A 16,087-nucleotide genomic window follows, 5' to 3' on the forward strand; every position below is an offset into this window, starting at 1 on the left:
CCTGTCATGTATAGTGCACCGATCCCTCTTCCTGTCATGTATAGTGCACAGATACCTCTTCCTGTCACGTATAGTGCATTGGTCCCTCTTCCTGTCACATATAGTGCACCGATCCCTCTTCCTGTCACGTATAGTGCACAGATACCTCTTCCTGTCACGTATAGTGCACTGATCCCTCTTCCTGTCACGTATAGTGCACTGATCCCTCTTCCTGTCACGTATAGTGCACTGATCCCTCTTCCTGTCACGTATAGTGCACTGATCCCTCTTCCTGTCACGTATAGTGCACTGATCCCTCTTCCTGTCACGTATAGTGCACTGATCCCTCTTCCTGTCACGTATAGTGCACTGATCCCTCTTCCTGTCACGTATAGTGCACCGATACCTTTTCCTGTCACGTATAGTGCCCCGATCCATCCCCTAACCCAGGCTCCGCACTATGACTAGGGGCCCCTAATACAGCACTGTTGAGGGCAGTGCCCCCAGCCCCTCCCCCTGGCCCAGTAGTCGGGTCGATGCGGGTGATTCTGTAGTCTTAGAGCCATGTATAGTCTGCACCGTCTATACTGAGGGAGGACACGGGGCCCTCACTTCCCTATATTCCTGACACTACCCAGTGGGGGCGCTCTGCATCCTATACACTGAGGGGGCGCGCCCGTGGGTCAGCTGATCTGGAGCCCCGCCCCCGCCGCTCGGAATCGCTCATTCTGACCAGAACTTGCATTTAGGCGCCGCCTGTAGCCTTAGCTGAAGTGACCAATCAGACGGCGGCGAGAAAGCAGGTGATCAATGCTGAACGGAAGTGACGCAGGGAGCGGAGCGGATACTTCCGGGGGAGGCGGCGGTCAGTCCGGTCAGTGCTGTGGTCGGAGTCTACTCTATGATCTCCACCGCCGCCTCCTCTATATCTACATATATCTGCGTGTTATGGAGGATTTATCTATATACACGTGTATATGTCTGGGGATATATAATATATGTCTGTATACACGTGTATATGTCTGGGGATATATAATATATATCTGTATACACGTGTATATGTCTGGGGGTATATAATATATGTCTGTATACACGTGTATATGTCTGGGGATATATAATATATGTCTGTATACACGTGTATATGTCTGGGGGTATATAATATATGTCTGTATACACGTGTATATGTCTGGGGGTATATAATATATGTCTGTATACACGTGTATATGTCTGGGGATATATAATATATATCTGTATACACGTGTATATGTCTGGGGGTATATAATATATGTCTGTATACACGTGTATATGTCTGGGGATATATAATATGTCTGTATACACGTGTATACGTCTGGGGATATATAATATATGTCTGTATACACGTGTATATGTCTGGGGATATATATAATATATGTCTGTATACACGTGTATACGTCTGGGGATATATATAATATATGTCTGTATACACGTGTATATGTCTGGGGATATATAATATATGTCTGTATACACGTGTATATGTCTGGGGGTATATAATATATGTCTGTATACACGTGTATATGTCTGGGGATATATAATATATATCTGTATACACGTGTATATGTCTGGGGGTATATAATATATGTCTGTATACACGTGTATACGTCTGGGGATATATAATATATGTCTGTATACACGTGTATACGTCTGGGGATATATAATATATATCTGTATACACGTGTATATGTCTGGGGATATATATAATATATGTCTGTATACACGTGTATATGTCTGGGGATATATATAATATGTCTGTATACACGTGTATATGTCTGGGGATATATATAATATATGTCTGTATACACGTGTATATGTCTGGGGATATATAATATATGTCTGTATACACGTGTATATGTCTGGGGATATATAATATATGTCTGTATACACGTGTATATGTCTGGGGGTATATAATATATGTCTGTATACACGTGTATATGTCTGGGGATATATATAATATATGTCTGTATACACGTGTATATGTCTGGGGATATATATAATATATGTCTGTATACACGTGTATACGTCTGGGGATATATAATATATGTCTGTATACACGTGTATATGTCTGGGGATATATATAATATGTCTGTATACACGTGTATATGTCTGGGGATATATATAATATATGTCTGTATACACGTGTATATGTCTGGGGATATATATAATATATGTCTGTATACACGTGTATATGTCTGGGGGTATATAATATATGTCTGTAGACACGTGTATATGTCTGGGGATATATAATATATATCTGTATACACGTGTATATGTCTGGGGATATATAATATGTCTGTATACACTTGTATATGTCTGGGGATATATAATATATATCTGTATACACGTGTATATGTCTGGGGATATATAATATATGTCTGTATACACGTGTATATGTCTGGGGATATATAATATATATCTGTATACACGTGTATATGTCTGGGGATATATAATATATGTCTGTATACACGTGTATATGTCTGGGGATATATAATATATGTCTGTATACACGTGTATATGTCTGGGGATATATAATATATGTCTGTATACACGTGTATATGTCTGGGGATATATAATATATGTCTGTATACACGTGTATATGTCTGGGGATATATAATATATATCTATATACACGTGTATATGTCTGGGGATATATAATATATATCTGTATACACGTGTATACGTCTGGGGATATATAATATATGTCTGTATACACGTGTATATGTCTGGGGATATATAATATATGTCTGTATACACGTGTATATGTCTGGGGGTATATATAATATATGTCTGTAGACACGTGTATGTATAATATATATGTCTGTAGACACGTGTATGTATAATATATATGTCTGTAGACACGTGTATGTATAATATATATGTCTGTAGACACGTGTATGTATAATATATGTCTGTAGACACGTGTATATATAATATATGTCTGTAGACACGTGTATATATAATATATGTCTGTAGACACGTGTGTATATATAATATATGTCTGTAGACACGTGTGTATATATAATATATGTCTGTAGACACGTGTGTATATATAATATATGTCTGTAGACACGTGTGTATATATAATATATGTCTGTAGACACGTGTGTATATAATATATATGTCTGTAGACACGTGTGTATATAATATATATGTCTGTAGACACGTGTGTATATAATATATATGTCTGTAGACACGTGTGTATATAATATATATGTCTGTAGACACGTGTATATATAATATATATGTCTGTAGACACGTGTATGTATAATATATATGTCTGTAGACACGTGTATGTATAATATATATGTCTGTAGACACGTGTATGTATAATATATATGTCTGTAGACACGTGTATGTATAATATATGTGTCTGTAGACACGTGTATGTATAATATATGTGTCTGTAGACACGTGTATGTATAATATGTGTCTGTAGACACGTGTATGTATAATATATGTGTCTGTAGACACGTGTATGTATAATATATGTGTCTGTAGACACGTGTATGTATAATATGTGTCTGTAGACACGTGTATGTATAATATATGTGTCTGTAGACACGTGTATGTATATGTGTCTGTAGACACGTGTATGTATAATATATGTGTCAGTAGACACGTGTATGTATAATATATGTGTCTGTAGACACGTGTATGTATAATATATGTGTCTGTAGACACGTGTATGTATAATATATGTGTCTGTAGACACGTGTATGTATAATATATGTGTCTGTAGACACGTGTGTATGTATAATATATGTGTCTGTAGACACGTGTGTATGTATAATATATGTGTCTGTAGACACGTGTGTATGTATAATATATGTGTCTGTAGACACGTGTGTATGTATAATATATGTGTCTGTAGACACGTGTGTATGTATAATATATGTGTCTGTAGACACGTGTGTATGTATAATATATGTGTCTGTAGACACGTGTGTATGTATAATATATGTGTCTGTAGACACGTGTGTATGTATAATATATGTGTCTGTAGACACGTGTGTATGTATAATATATGTGTCTGTAGACACGTGTGTATGTATAATATATGTGTCTGTAGACACGTGTGTATGTATAATATATGTGTCTGTAGACACGTGTGTATGTATAATATATGTGTCTGTAGACACGTGTGTATGTATAATATATGTGTCTGTAGACACGTGTGTATGTATAATATATGTGTCTGTAGACACGTGTGTATGTATAATATATGTGTCTGTAGACACGTGTGTATGTATAATATATATGTCTGTAGACACGTGTGTATGTATAATATATATGTCTGTAGACACGTGTGTATGTATAATATATATGTCTGTAGACACGTGTGTATGTATAATATATATGTCTGTAGACACGTGTGTATGTATAATATATATGTCTGTAGACACGTGTGTATGTATAATATATATGTCTGTAGACACGTGTGTATGTATAATATATATGTCTGTAGACACGTGTGTATGTATAATATATATGTCTGTAGACACGTGTGTATGTATAATATATATGTCTGTAGACACGTGTGTATGTATAATATATATGTCTGTAGACACGTGTGTATGTATAATATATATGTCTGTAGACACGTGTGTATGTATAATATATATGTCTGTAGACACGTGTGTATGTATAATATATATGTCTGTAGACACGTGTGTATGTATAATATATATGTCTGTAGACACGTGTGTATGTATAATATATATGTCTGTAGACACGTGTGTATGTATAATATATATGTCTGTAGACACGTGTGTATATAATATATATGTCTGTAGACACGTGTGTATGTATAATATATATGTCTGTAGACACGTGTGTATGTATAATATATATGTCTGTATATGTCTGGGGATATATAGAGATAGGATTCAGGACCCCCGGACAGGCAGGGGGAGAGAAGCGGGTGGGGGCGGCGGTATCTGGCACCGCAAAAGCCGCTGCAGTTCATTGATGTAAAGCGCCCGTTTTAAATCAGTGATCTGCAGCGGTGTCGCGGGGGGATAAATAGCCGATAACTTATCCCGGAATATCAGTATAACTTATCGGCCCTAACCTCCACAGATTATCAGTATCGGCCCTAAAAAAAACGATATCGGTCGATCCCTAATAAATAAGTAAATATATATGTAGAGATCTGTATACCTGCGACAAACCGAGCTAAAATAACCTCCGATGATAAATGGCGCATTATCTCTATAGGTCCGTACGATTGTCTCTGTAGGTCCGTACGATTGTCTCTATAGGTCCGTACGATTGTCTCTATAGGTCCGTACGATTGCCTCTATAGGTCCGTACGATTATCTCTATAGGTCCGTACGATTGCCTCTATAGGTCCGTACGATTGTCTCTATTGGTCCGTACGATTGTCTCTGTAGGTCCGTACGATTGTCTCTATAGGTCCGTACGATTGCCTCTATAGGTCCGTACGATTGTCTCTATAGGTCCGTACGATTGTCTCTGTAGGTCCGTACGATTGTCTCTGTAGGTCCGTACGATTGTCTCTGTAGGTCCGTACGATTGCCTCTGTAGGTCCGTACGATTGCCTCTATAGGTCCGTACGATTGTCTCTGTAGGTCCGTACGATTGTCTCTGTAGGTCCGTACGATTGTCTCTGTAGGTCCGTACGATTGTCTCTGTAGGTCCGTACGATTGTCTCTGTGGGTCCGTACGATTGTCTCTGTGGGTCCGTACGATTGTCTCTGTGGGTCCGTACGATTGTCTCTGTGGGTCCGTACGATTGTCTCTGTGGGTCCGTACGATTGTCTCTGTGGGTCCGTACGGTTGTCTCTGTGGGTCCGTACGGTTGCCTCTGTGGGTCGGTACGGTTGCCTCTGTGGGTCGGTACGGTTGCCTCTGTGGGTCGGTACGGTTGCCTCTGTGGGTCGGTACGGTTGCCTCTGTGGGTCGGTACGGTTGCCTCTGTGGGTCGGTACGGTTGCCTCTGTGGGTCGGTACGGTTGCCTCTGTGGGTCGGTACGGTTGCCTCTGTGGGTCGGTACGGTTGCCTCTGTGGGTCGGTACGGTTGCCTCTGTGGGTCGGTACGGTTGCCTCTGTGGGTCGGTACGGTTGCCTCTGTGGGTCGGTACGGTTGCCTCTGTGGGTCGGTACGGTTGCCTCTGTGGGTCGGTACGGTTGCCTCTGTGGGTCGGTACGGTTGCCTCTGTGGGTCGGTACGGTTGCCTCTGTGGGTCGGTACGGTTGCCTCTGTGGGTCGGTACGGTTGCCTCTGTGGGTCGGTACGGTTGCCTCTGTGGGTCGGTACGGTTGCCTCTGTGGGTCGGTACGGTTGCCTCTATGGGTCGGTACGGTTGCCTCTATGGGTCGGTACGGTTGCCTCTATGGGTCGGTACGGTTGCCTCTATGGGTCGGTACGGTTGCCTCTATGGGTCGGTACGGTTGCCTCTATGGGTCGGTACGGTTGCCTCTATGGGTCGGTACGGTTGCCTCTATAGGTCGGTACGGTTGCCTCTATAGGTCGGTACGGTTGCCTCTATAGGTCGGTACGGTTGCCTCTATAGGTCGGTACGGTTGCCTCTATAGGTCCGTACGGGGTCGGTACGGTTGCCTCTATGGGTCGGTACGGTTGCCTCTATGGGTCGGTACGGTGGCCTCTATGGGTCGGGACGGTGGCCTCTATGGGTCGGGACGGTGGCCTCTATGGGTCGGGACGGTGGCCTCTATGGGTCGGGACGATTACAGTGGTCCCTCAACATATGATATTAATTGGTTCCAGGAGAACCATCATATGTTGAAATCATCATATGTCGAGTACATATGTCTATGTAAAAATGGTAATTGGTTCTGGGGCCTTGGAACCATTGTATGTTGAATCCATATCTCTATGGGAAACTGCTAATTGGTTCTGGGATGACCATTGTATGTGGAGTGTATGGGGAGTGTTTAACAAACCAGGGTGCCTCCAGCTGTTGCACAACTACAACTACCAGCATGCATGTACAGCCATTGACTGTCTGGGCATGCTGGGAGTTATAGTTTTGCAACAGCTGGAGGCACACTGATAGGGAAACATTGATGTATGGGGTGTATAGTGTGTATATGTATTGTATGTGATGTGTGACATTGTATACAGTACTGTACAGTTCTTTATATACCTTCAGGGGGGACAGAATGTCCTCCATTACCATCCTGCCGACTACAGCTCTATAGGAAAGGAAGGGGAGGGCAGCCAGCAGCTCATTGGATGCCTGCAGCAAGATGCAGGCTATTGGCTATGGCTGCACTGGGGGGGGGGGGGCTTACACGGAGCTCACAGTGGAAGCCAGTGTATGAGTTAGCAGGACAGCGTGTGAGTAACAGGAGGCAGAACGGGGCACACGGGGACATTATACAACTATCTGTCAGTTGGTGAAGTTGTCAGCGCTGTCAGATAGCTGTTTGTACGATGGCCTCGACACGCAGCAGCATCATATGTCCATACTGCCTTCAACATACGATGGGCTCTGAGAGGCCATCATATGTTGAAATGATCATATGTCGGGGCCATCATAAGTCGGGGGGTCACTGTATCACTGCATCTCTATAGGTCCGTGCGATTGCCTCTGTAGGTCTGGACGGCTAAAGGGCCATATGATTATCTCTATAGGTCCGTACGATTATAGGTCGGTACCGTCGCCTCGACAGGTCCATATGATTACTGGATAACAGTTTATAAATGTTTTATTTCACTAGTTCAATAATTATAATGATATCATTTCTATCAGTATGTTATATATCCTGACACATATTTTTCTGTGTACACTGCTGTATGACGCTCTGTTTTTTGGACTCTGTAATAGTTTGGACATTTAATTAACCTTTTAAACGGGTACTTCAGGGAAACCTTTTATTTATTTTTTTTTTTTTTTGTTATAAATCAACTGGTGCCAGAAAGTTAAACAGTTATGTAAATTACTTCTATATAAAAATCTTAATCCTTCCAGCACTTATCAGCTGCTGTATGCTTCTCAGGAAGTTATTTTCTCTTTACATTTCTTTTCTGTCTGACCACAGTACTCTCTGCTGACATCTCTGTCCTTGTCAGGAACTGTCCAGAGCAGGATAGGTTTTCTATGAGGATTTGCTCATGTTCTTGACAGTTCCTGAGACAGATGTCAGCAGAGAGCACTGTGGTCAGACAGAAAATAAATTCAAAAAGAAAAGAACTTCCTGTGGAGCATACAGCAGCTGAAAAGTACTTGAAGGGTTAAGATTTTTAAATAAAAGTAATTTACAAATCATTTAACAATCTGCAGCAAAACTATTTGTGGGGTGAAATAAAAAAAAATGCCATTTTGCAACCTCCTTAGGGCTTTTCATTCTACACAGTGCACTTTTCGGTAAAAATGACCCCTTATCTTAAATCCTTAGGTCCATACGTTTACAAGGATACACGGTTTATGTAGTTTTTTTTTTTTTTTTTTACTAAAAAAAAAAATTATAACTACGTGCACCAAAATTAAAACATTTAAAATTGTCCTCTTCTGACCATTATAACTTTTTTTTATTTTTCTGTATACGGGGATGTATGAGGGCTCATTTATTGCGCTGTGATTTGTAGTTCTTATTGGTACCTTTTTTGTTATGACTTTTTGATTGCTTTTTATTTTTTATGGTATATGAAGTGACCAAAAATGCACAATTTTGGACTTTGTTTTTTTTTTTTTACGTGTACGCCATCGATCATGCAGTATAGCTAACCTTATATTTTAATAATTCAGACATTTACGCATGCGGCAATACCACATATGAGCTGCCAGGATGCTTTCACTTTGATTTTAGATGCTGCAATCAACTTTGATTGCGGCATCTAAAGGGTTAATGCCAGGCATTGGCGATGCCTGGCACTAACCCTGGGTCCTGACTGCTGATAGCAGTCGGAGCGCTCAGAGTTTGACACACGCTCAGCCCGCGAGCGTGTTTTAAATGCTGGTAATGGGACCAGGGCGTACATGTATGCCCTGCTTCCTTAATCTCTTAAGGCTCTGCGCCCGCTCCCCTGCTATGACGTGGGCTCACGGGCTGACCCTGTGTCATAGCCGAGTGGTCCCAGGGGCTGTCTGCCACCAGGACCTGTGTCTAATGCCAGACATCACCGATCGCGGTGATGTAAAACTGTTCCTGGCAGCTAAGCGGTGAAATCGCGGTGGACCTCCTCACCGTCCGATTGGAGATCTGCTGCTCCATGCCTGCGATCCAGGCTGGAGCAGCAGAGTGCTGATAACACTGATCAATGCTATGCTATTGCACAGAGCAAAAAATAAAAATAAAGTTAACTGTGATTTAACCCTTTCCATACTAAAAGTTTAAATAACCCTCCAAAATATGTAAACTAGAATAATCATGCTTGGTACAGGGGTGTGGGAATTTTATAAAAAAAAACTACTTGTCCAGCAAAATCTACTTGTCCCTCAAGACGATCCACTTGTTCGGCCAATTTTCGCTTTTACGCTCTAATTTTTTCCTCCTCGCCCTATAATAGCCATAAATACCTTCTATAATGATACCTTTTAATTTTTCAATAACATTCTCTGAACCAAAAAAAAAAAAAAAAATATATATATATATATATATATATATATTAAGGGAAGTGAAATTGAAATAGTAAAAGATAATTTAGCAGATTTGGTGTTTTTCTTTTCTGCGCCATTTACCTTGTGGTCAGATAACATGTTAGTTTTATACTTTAGGGGCCTGATTACAGCGATAACAGATTTGTATAGTTTACGTCATGTTTTACTAATTCTGAACTTTTTCTAATTTTTTTAATTGCCATTTTTTAACCCCTGTAGCTTTATTTTTTTTCCCCGCATACCAGGCTGTATGAGGGCTCATTTTTTGCGCCATAATCTGTTTTTTGTATCGGTACCATTTTGGTATTGATCTGACTTTTTAATCGCTTTTTAACTTTTTTTTTTTCTGGGATATTATAAAAATTGCAAATCTGTGGTTTGGTATTTTTATTACATTTACCGTACGGGATACATAATGTTATATTTTAATAGGTTGTACAATTACGCACAAAGCGATACCAAATATGTTTATTTTAATTATGTTTGCATGTTTTTATATAGGAAAAGGGGGTGATTTGAACTTTTAACATGGAAGGGGTTCATGCAGCGGTCTTCAAACTGTGGCCCTCCAGATGTTGCAAAACTACAACTCCCAGCATGCCCGGACAGCCAACGGCTGTCCTGGCATGCTGGGAATTGTAGTTTTGTAACATCTGGAGGGGCACAGTTTGAAGACCACTGGGTTAATGTCTTTCAAACTTTTATTAAAACTTTTTTTTTTTTTTTTTTTTTTACACTTTATTAGACTTATAGGAGGAATCATTAGATTCCTCAGACAGATGAATAGATTCTATTGAACTCCATTGATCTGTGTGCTCTGTGATCCATTGATAGTCTGGTCCAGTCAGGATCTATCAATGACAGAGCGGGACAGCAGGGAACAGTGGTCGATCCACCCCACTAGCCCACCAGGGAGCATTCACATGTCCCTTTAGATGCCGCTGTCAGCTTTGACAGCAGCGATATAAAGGGTTAATAGCCAGCCGCGGTGATCGCCGCATGCTGGCTATTAGCGGCAGCCCCCGGCTACTGAGAACAGCCGGGGGCTGCAGAGTACGGAGCGGGCAGGAATCCCGAGCCTGCTCCATACTCCCCTGTGAGCGCCACATGCATCTCCCCGCGCAGACGTGACTCCTCCCCTTAGCTCTCCGAAGCTACAGCTGGGGGGAGTGAAGGCAGAGGACGCAGGTCTGCATGGGGAGCAAGAAGCCATGCCCCCACACGTCTGCAGAGCAAGAAGCCACGTCCCTTCATCTCCCCCCGCACGTCTGCAGAGCAAGAAGCCACGTCCCCTCATCTCCCCCGCACGTCTGCAGAGCAAGAAGCCACGTCCCCTCATCTCCCCCGCACGTCTGCAGAGCAAGAAGCCACGTCCCCTCATCTCCCCCCGCACGTCTGCAGAGCAAGAAGCCACGCCCCCTCATCTCCCCCCGCACGTCTGCAGAGCAAGAAGCCACGCCTCCTCATCTCCCCCCGCACGTCTGCAGAGCAAGAAGCCATGCCCCCTCATCTCCCCGCACGTCTGCAGAGCAAGAAGCCATGTCCCCTCATCTCCCCCCGCACGTCTGCAGAGTAAGAAGCCACGCCCCCTCATGTCTGCAGAGCAAGAAGCCACGCCCCCTCATCTCCCCCCGCACGTCTGCAGAGCAAGAAGCCAAGTCCCTTCATCTCCCCCCGCACGTCTGCAGAGCAAGAAGCCACGTCCCCTCATCTCCCCCCACACGTCTGCAGAGCAAGAAGCCACGCCCCTTCATCTCCCCCCGCACATCTGCAGAGCAAGAAGCCACGCCCCCTCATCTCCCCCCGCACGTCTGCAGAGCAAGAAGCCAAGTCCCTTCATCTCCCCCCGCACGTCTGCAGAGCAAGAAGCCACGTCCCCTCATCTCCCCCGCACGTCTGCAGAGCAAGAAGCCACGCCCCCTCATCTCCCTCCGCACGTCTGCAGAGCAAGAAGCCACGTCCCTTCATCTCCCCCCGCACATCTGCAGAGCAAGAAGCCACGCCCCCTCATCTCCCCCGCACGTCTGCAGAGCAGGGGAGAGAAGACAAATACACGGCTTCTCATCTCCCCTGCTCTGCTTCCGAGGACACAGGCTGCAGAGTATGGAGCGGGCAGGAGTCAGGAGCCGCTCCATACAGACTGCAGATCACCCCCGCACTTGTCAGGTCCGGCCCTGCTTGCCCGAAGCCGGGATAAGGGCCGGACAAATTCACCTGCCTGGCGCCCAAAACTGCTAGTCCCGGGCGTCAGGCGATAGGAATTCCACATCCCTGTTGGTATCGTCGCGTGCGTAAATGTACTATAAAACTATAATGTTAATTAAACCGCAAGGTCAATGGCGTACGCATAGAAAAACTCCAAAATTGTGTATTTTGGGTCATTTTGTATACCCTAATAAACAGTTATAAAAAGCGATCAAAAAGTCCCATCCAAACAAAAATGGTAGCAATAAAATCTTAAGATCACAGCGCAAAAAATGTACCCTCATATAGCCCCGTATATGGAAAAAAGTTACAGGGGTCAGAAGATGACAATTTTAAACATATTAATTTTGGTGAATGTAGTTATAATTAGTAAAATAAAATAAAACCTCCATTAATTGTGTATCCTTGTAACCGTATGGACCTACAGAATAAAAGATAAGGTGTCATTTGTACCAAAAAGTGCACTGTGTAGAATCGGAAGCGGCTAAAAATTCCAAAATGGTGCTTTCTTTATTTTTAATTTTGTCCCACAAATATATATATTTTCTTATCAGAACTCCATTACTACAGCCTGCCATAGTGATCAGTGTTATCAGTGCTCTATTACTACAGCCTGTCATAGTGATCAGTGTAATCAGTGCTCTATGACTACAGCCTGCCATAGTGATCAGTGTTATCAGTGCTCTATTACTACAGCCTGTCATAGTGATCAGTGTAATCAATGCTCTATTACTACAGCCTGTCATAGTGATCAGTGTAACCAGTGCTCTATTACTACAGCCTGCCATAGTGATCAGTGTTATTGGTGCTCTATTATTACAGCCTGTCATAGTGATCAGTGTAATCAGTGCTCTATGACTACAGCCTGCCATAGTGATCAGTGTTATCAGTGCTCTATTAATACATCCTGCCATAGTGATCAGTGTTATCAGTGCTCTATTACTACAGCCTGCCATAGTGATCAGTGTTATTAGTGCTCTATTACTACAGCCTGCCATAGTGATCAGTGTTATCAGTGCTCTATTACTACAGCCTGCCATAGTGATCAGTGTTATTGGTGCTCTATTACTACAGCCTGCCATAGTGATCAGTGTTATTGGTGCTCTATTACTACAGCCTGCCATAGTGATCAGTGTTATCAGTGCTCTATTACTACAGCCTGCCATAGTGATCAGTGTTATCAGCAATCTATTACTACAGCCTGCCATAGTGATCAGTGTTATTGGTGCTCTATTACTACAGCCTGCCATAGTGATCAGTGTTATCAGTGCTCTATTACTACAGCCTGCCATAGTGATCAGTGTTATCAGTGCTCTATTACTACAGCCTGCCATAGTGATCAGTGTTATCAGCAATCTATTACTACAGTCTGCCATAGTGATCAGTGTTATCAGTGCTCTATTACTACAGCCTGCCATAGTGATCAGTGTTATCAGCAATCTATTACTACAGCCTGCCATAGTGATCAGTGTTATTGGTGCTCTATTACTACAGCCTGCCATAGTGATCAGTGTTATTGGTGCTCTATTACTACAGCCTGCCATAGTGATCAGTGTTATTGGTGCTCTATTACTACAGCCTGCCATAGTGATCAGTGTTATTGGTGCTCTATTACTACAGCCTGCCATAGTGATCAGTGTTATCAGCAATCTATTACTACAGTCTGCCATAGTGATCAGTGTTATCAGTGCTCTATTACTACAGCCTGCCATAGTGATCAGTGTTATCAGCAATCTATTACTACAGCCTGCCATAGTGATCAGTGTTATTGGTGCTCTATTACTACAGCCTGCCATAGTGATCAGTGTTATTGGTGCTCTATTACTACAGCCTGCCATAGTGATCAGTCTTATCAGTGCTCTATTACTACATTAATACTAAGAGTCAGGCTTGGAAGAAGATTCTTTGGAACTAGGATGGATGCAGATGGCTGGGACGGGTTATTCACGCGGGAAAACTAATTTCAATATAAAGGGATATAGTGAAAGTAATAGAGGGTTCACTTACTTTATTAGGTCCAGTATTTGTAGACTTATGTCTGTTTTTTACCTCATTGCCTGGTGATGTGAGTAAATAAATTTCCATATTCATTAGGGGGGGGGATATTACCATATTTATAAGGGGGTGGTCCAGGTGTGAATAAATTACCAAATTCATTAGGGGGGGGGGGCAAGCCAGGTGGGGAATATTATGGAGGCAGGGGGCATGGTGCGCTAAAACCCAGGTGCCCAGGGTGAAACTATATGCCCTGTGTCCTCTAGGAGTTAAAAGAAGGATCTGTCCTCTGGTCTACAGGAAAGGACCAAGAGTGGAGGGGTGGGAATTCCATTGAAATGAACAGATTCTACATCATATATAACTGCTCCAATCATCTGTAGATCCTACAAGATCCTGACCCCAAGGAATGGAGGTGACTGAGAGGATCCTAAACCTCACCCTGGAGATCATTTACCTGATGACCGGAGAGGTGAGGGATTGTGGGAAATGGTCACATGACCTCTTGTCTCTAGGGATAATACAGGACATGACCGGAGAGGTGAGGGATTGTGGGAAATGGTCACATGACCTCTTATCTCTAGGGATAATACAGGACATGACCGGAGAGGTGAGGGATTGTGGGAAATGGTCACATGACCGGAGAGATGAGGGATTGTGGGAAATGGTCACATGACCTCTTATCTCTAGGGATAATACAGGACATGACCGGAGAGGTGAGGGATTGTGGGAAATGGTCACATGACCTCTTATCTCTAGGGATAATACAGGACATGACCGGAGAGGTGAGGGATTGTGGGAAATGGTCACATGACCGGAGAGATGAGGGATTGTGGGAAATGGTCACATGACCTCTTATCTCTAGGGATAATACAGGACATGACCGGAGAGGTGAGGGATTGTGGGAAATGGTCACATGACCTCTTATCTCTAGGGATAATACAGGACATGACCGGAGAGGTGAGGGATTGTGGGAAATGGTCACATGACCGTAGAGATGAGGGATTGTGGGAAATGGTCACATGACCTCTTATCTCTAGGGATAATACAGGACATGACCGGAGAGGTGAGGGATTGTGGGAAATGGTCACATGACCTCTTATCTCTAGGGATAATACAGGACATGACCGGAGAGGTGAGGGATTGTGGGAAATGGTCACATGACCGGAGAGATGAGGGATTGTGGGAAATGGTCACATGACCTCTTATCTCTAGGGATAATACAGGACATGACCGGAGAGGTGAGGGATTGTGGGAAATGGTCACATGACCTCTTATCTCTAGGGATAATACAGGACATGACCGGAGAGGTGAGGGATTGTGGGAAATGGTCACATGACCGGAGAGATGAGGGATTGTGGGAAATGGTCACATGACCTCTTATCTCTAGGGATAATACAGGACATGACCGGAGAGGTGAGGGATTGTGGGAAATGGTCACATGACCTCTTATCTCTAGGGATAATACAGGACATGACCGGAGAGGTGAGGGATTGTGGGAAATGGTCACATGACCGCTTATCTCTAGGGATAATACAGGACATGACCGGAGAGGTGAGGAATTGTGGGAAATGGTCACATGACCTCTTATCTCTAGGGATAATACAGGACATGACCGGAGAGGTGAGGGATTGTGGGAAATGGTCACATGACCTCTTATCTCTAGGGATAATACAGGACATGACCGGAGAGGTGAGGGGTCTGTATATAGGGATATTTATCGGGGTCTCTCCATACTCAGGATTACACAGTAGTGAAGAAGACATCTGGAGAGTGTGTGGCCCCCAGCAGGTCAGGAGGATGGAGCAGGGCCCGGGGCCCCATCACGGAGCCTCCACCTCCCTCACTGATACCTGAGAGGAACAATGAGCAGAAGATCCTAGAACTCACCCACAAGATGATGGAGCTGCTGACTGGAGAGGTGAGCGCTGCTGGGAATGCTGGGACATTATACAGGAACACAAGGGATGATGGGTCTGGATGATGACTGGATCATTGTGTGTGTCAGGTTCCTATAAGGTGTCAGGATGTCACTGTCTATTTCTCCATGGAGGAGTGGGAGTATATAGAAGGACACAAGGATCTGTACCAGGACATAGTCATGATGGAGGACCACCGGCCCCCAACATCACCACTGGGTAAGATATATTTATTATAGACCACCGGCCCCGAACATCACCACCGGGTAAGATATATTTATTATAGACCACCGGCCCCGAACATCACCACCGGGTAAGATATATTAATTATAGACCACCGGCCCCGAACATCACCACTGGGTAAGATA

The 16,087-nt window shown here is 43.4% G+C and overlaps 1 protein-coding gene across 2 annotated transcripts in view; it reads left to right on the forward strand.

Moving 5' to 3' along the window:
• Positions 1-808: 808 nt before the first annotated feature.
• LOC130337327 (gastrula zinc finger protein XlCGF57.1-like) overlaps positions 809-16,087 on the forward strand; it is a 30,542-nt gene continuing 15,263 nt past the window's right edge. Inside the window, exons 1-4 of one of the 2 annotated variants that reach the window (XM_056553945.1) lie at positions 809-853; positions 14,184-14,272; positions 15,542-15,721; positions 15,809-15,938. In XM_056553945.1, the coding sequence (XP_056409920.1) occupies positions 14,210-14,272; positions 15,542-15,721; positions 15,809-15,938 (373 nt within the window). In that variant the 5' untranslated portion in view covers positions 809-853; positions 14,184-14,209. Of the gene's footprint in view, positions 854-13,992; positions 14,273-15,541; positions 15,722-15,808; positions 15,939-16,087 lie in introns of those variants that run through there. The other variant, XM_056553944.1, reaches the window with a different exon arrangement.

The sequence above is a fragment of the Hyla sarda genome, unplaced genomic scaffold (assembly GCF_029499605.1).
Source record: "Hyla sarda isolate aHylSar1 unplaced genomic scaffold, aHylSar1.hap1 scaffold_494, whole genome shotgun sequence".
Classification (NCBI taxonomy): Eukaryota; Metazoa; Chordata; class Amphibia; order Anura; family Hylidae; genus Hyla; species Hyla sarda.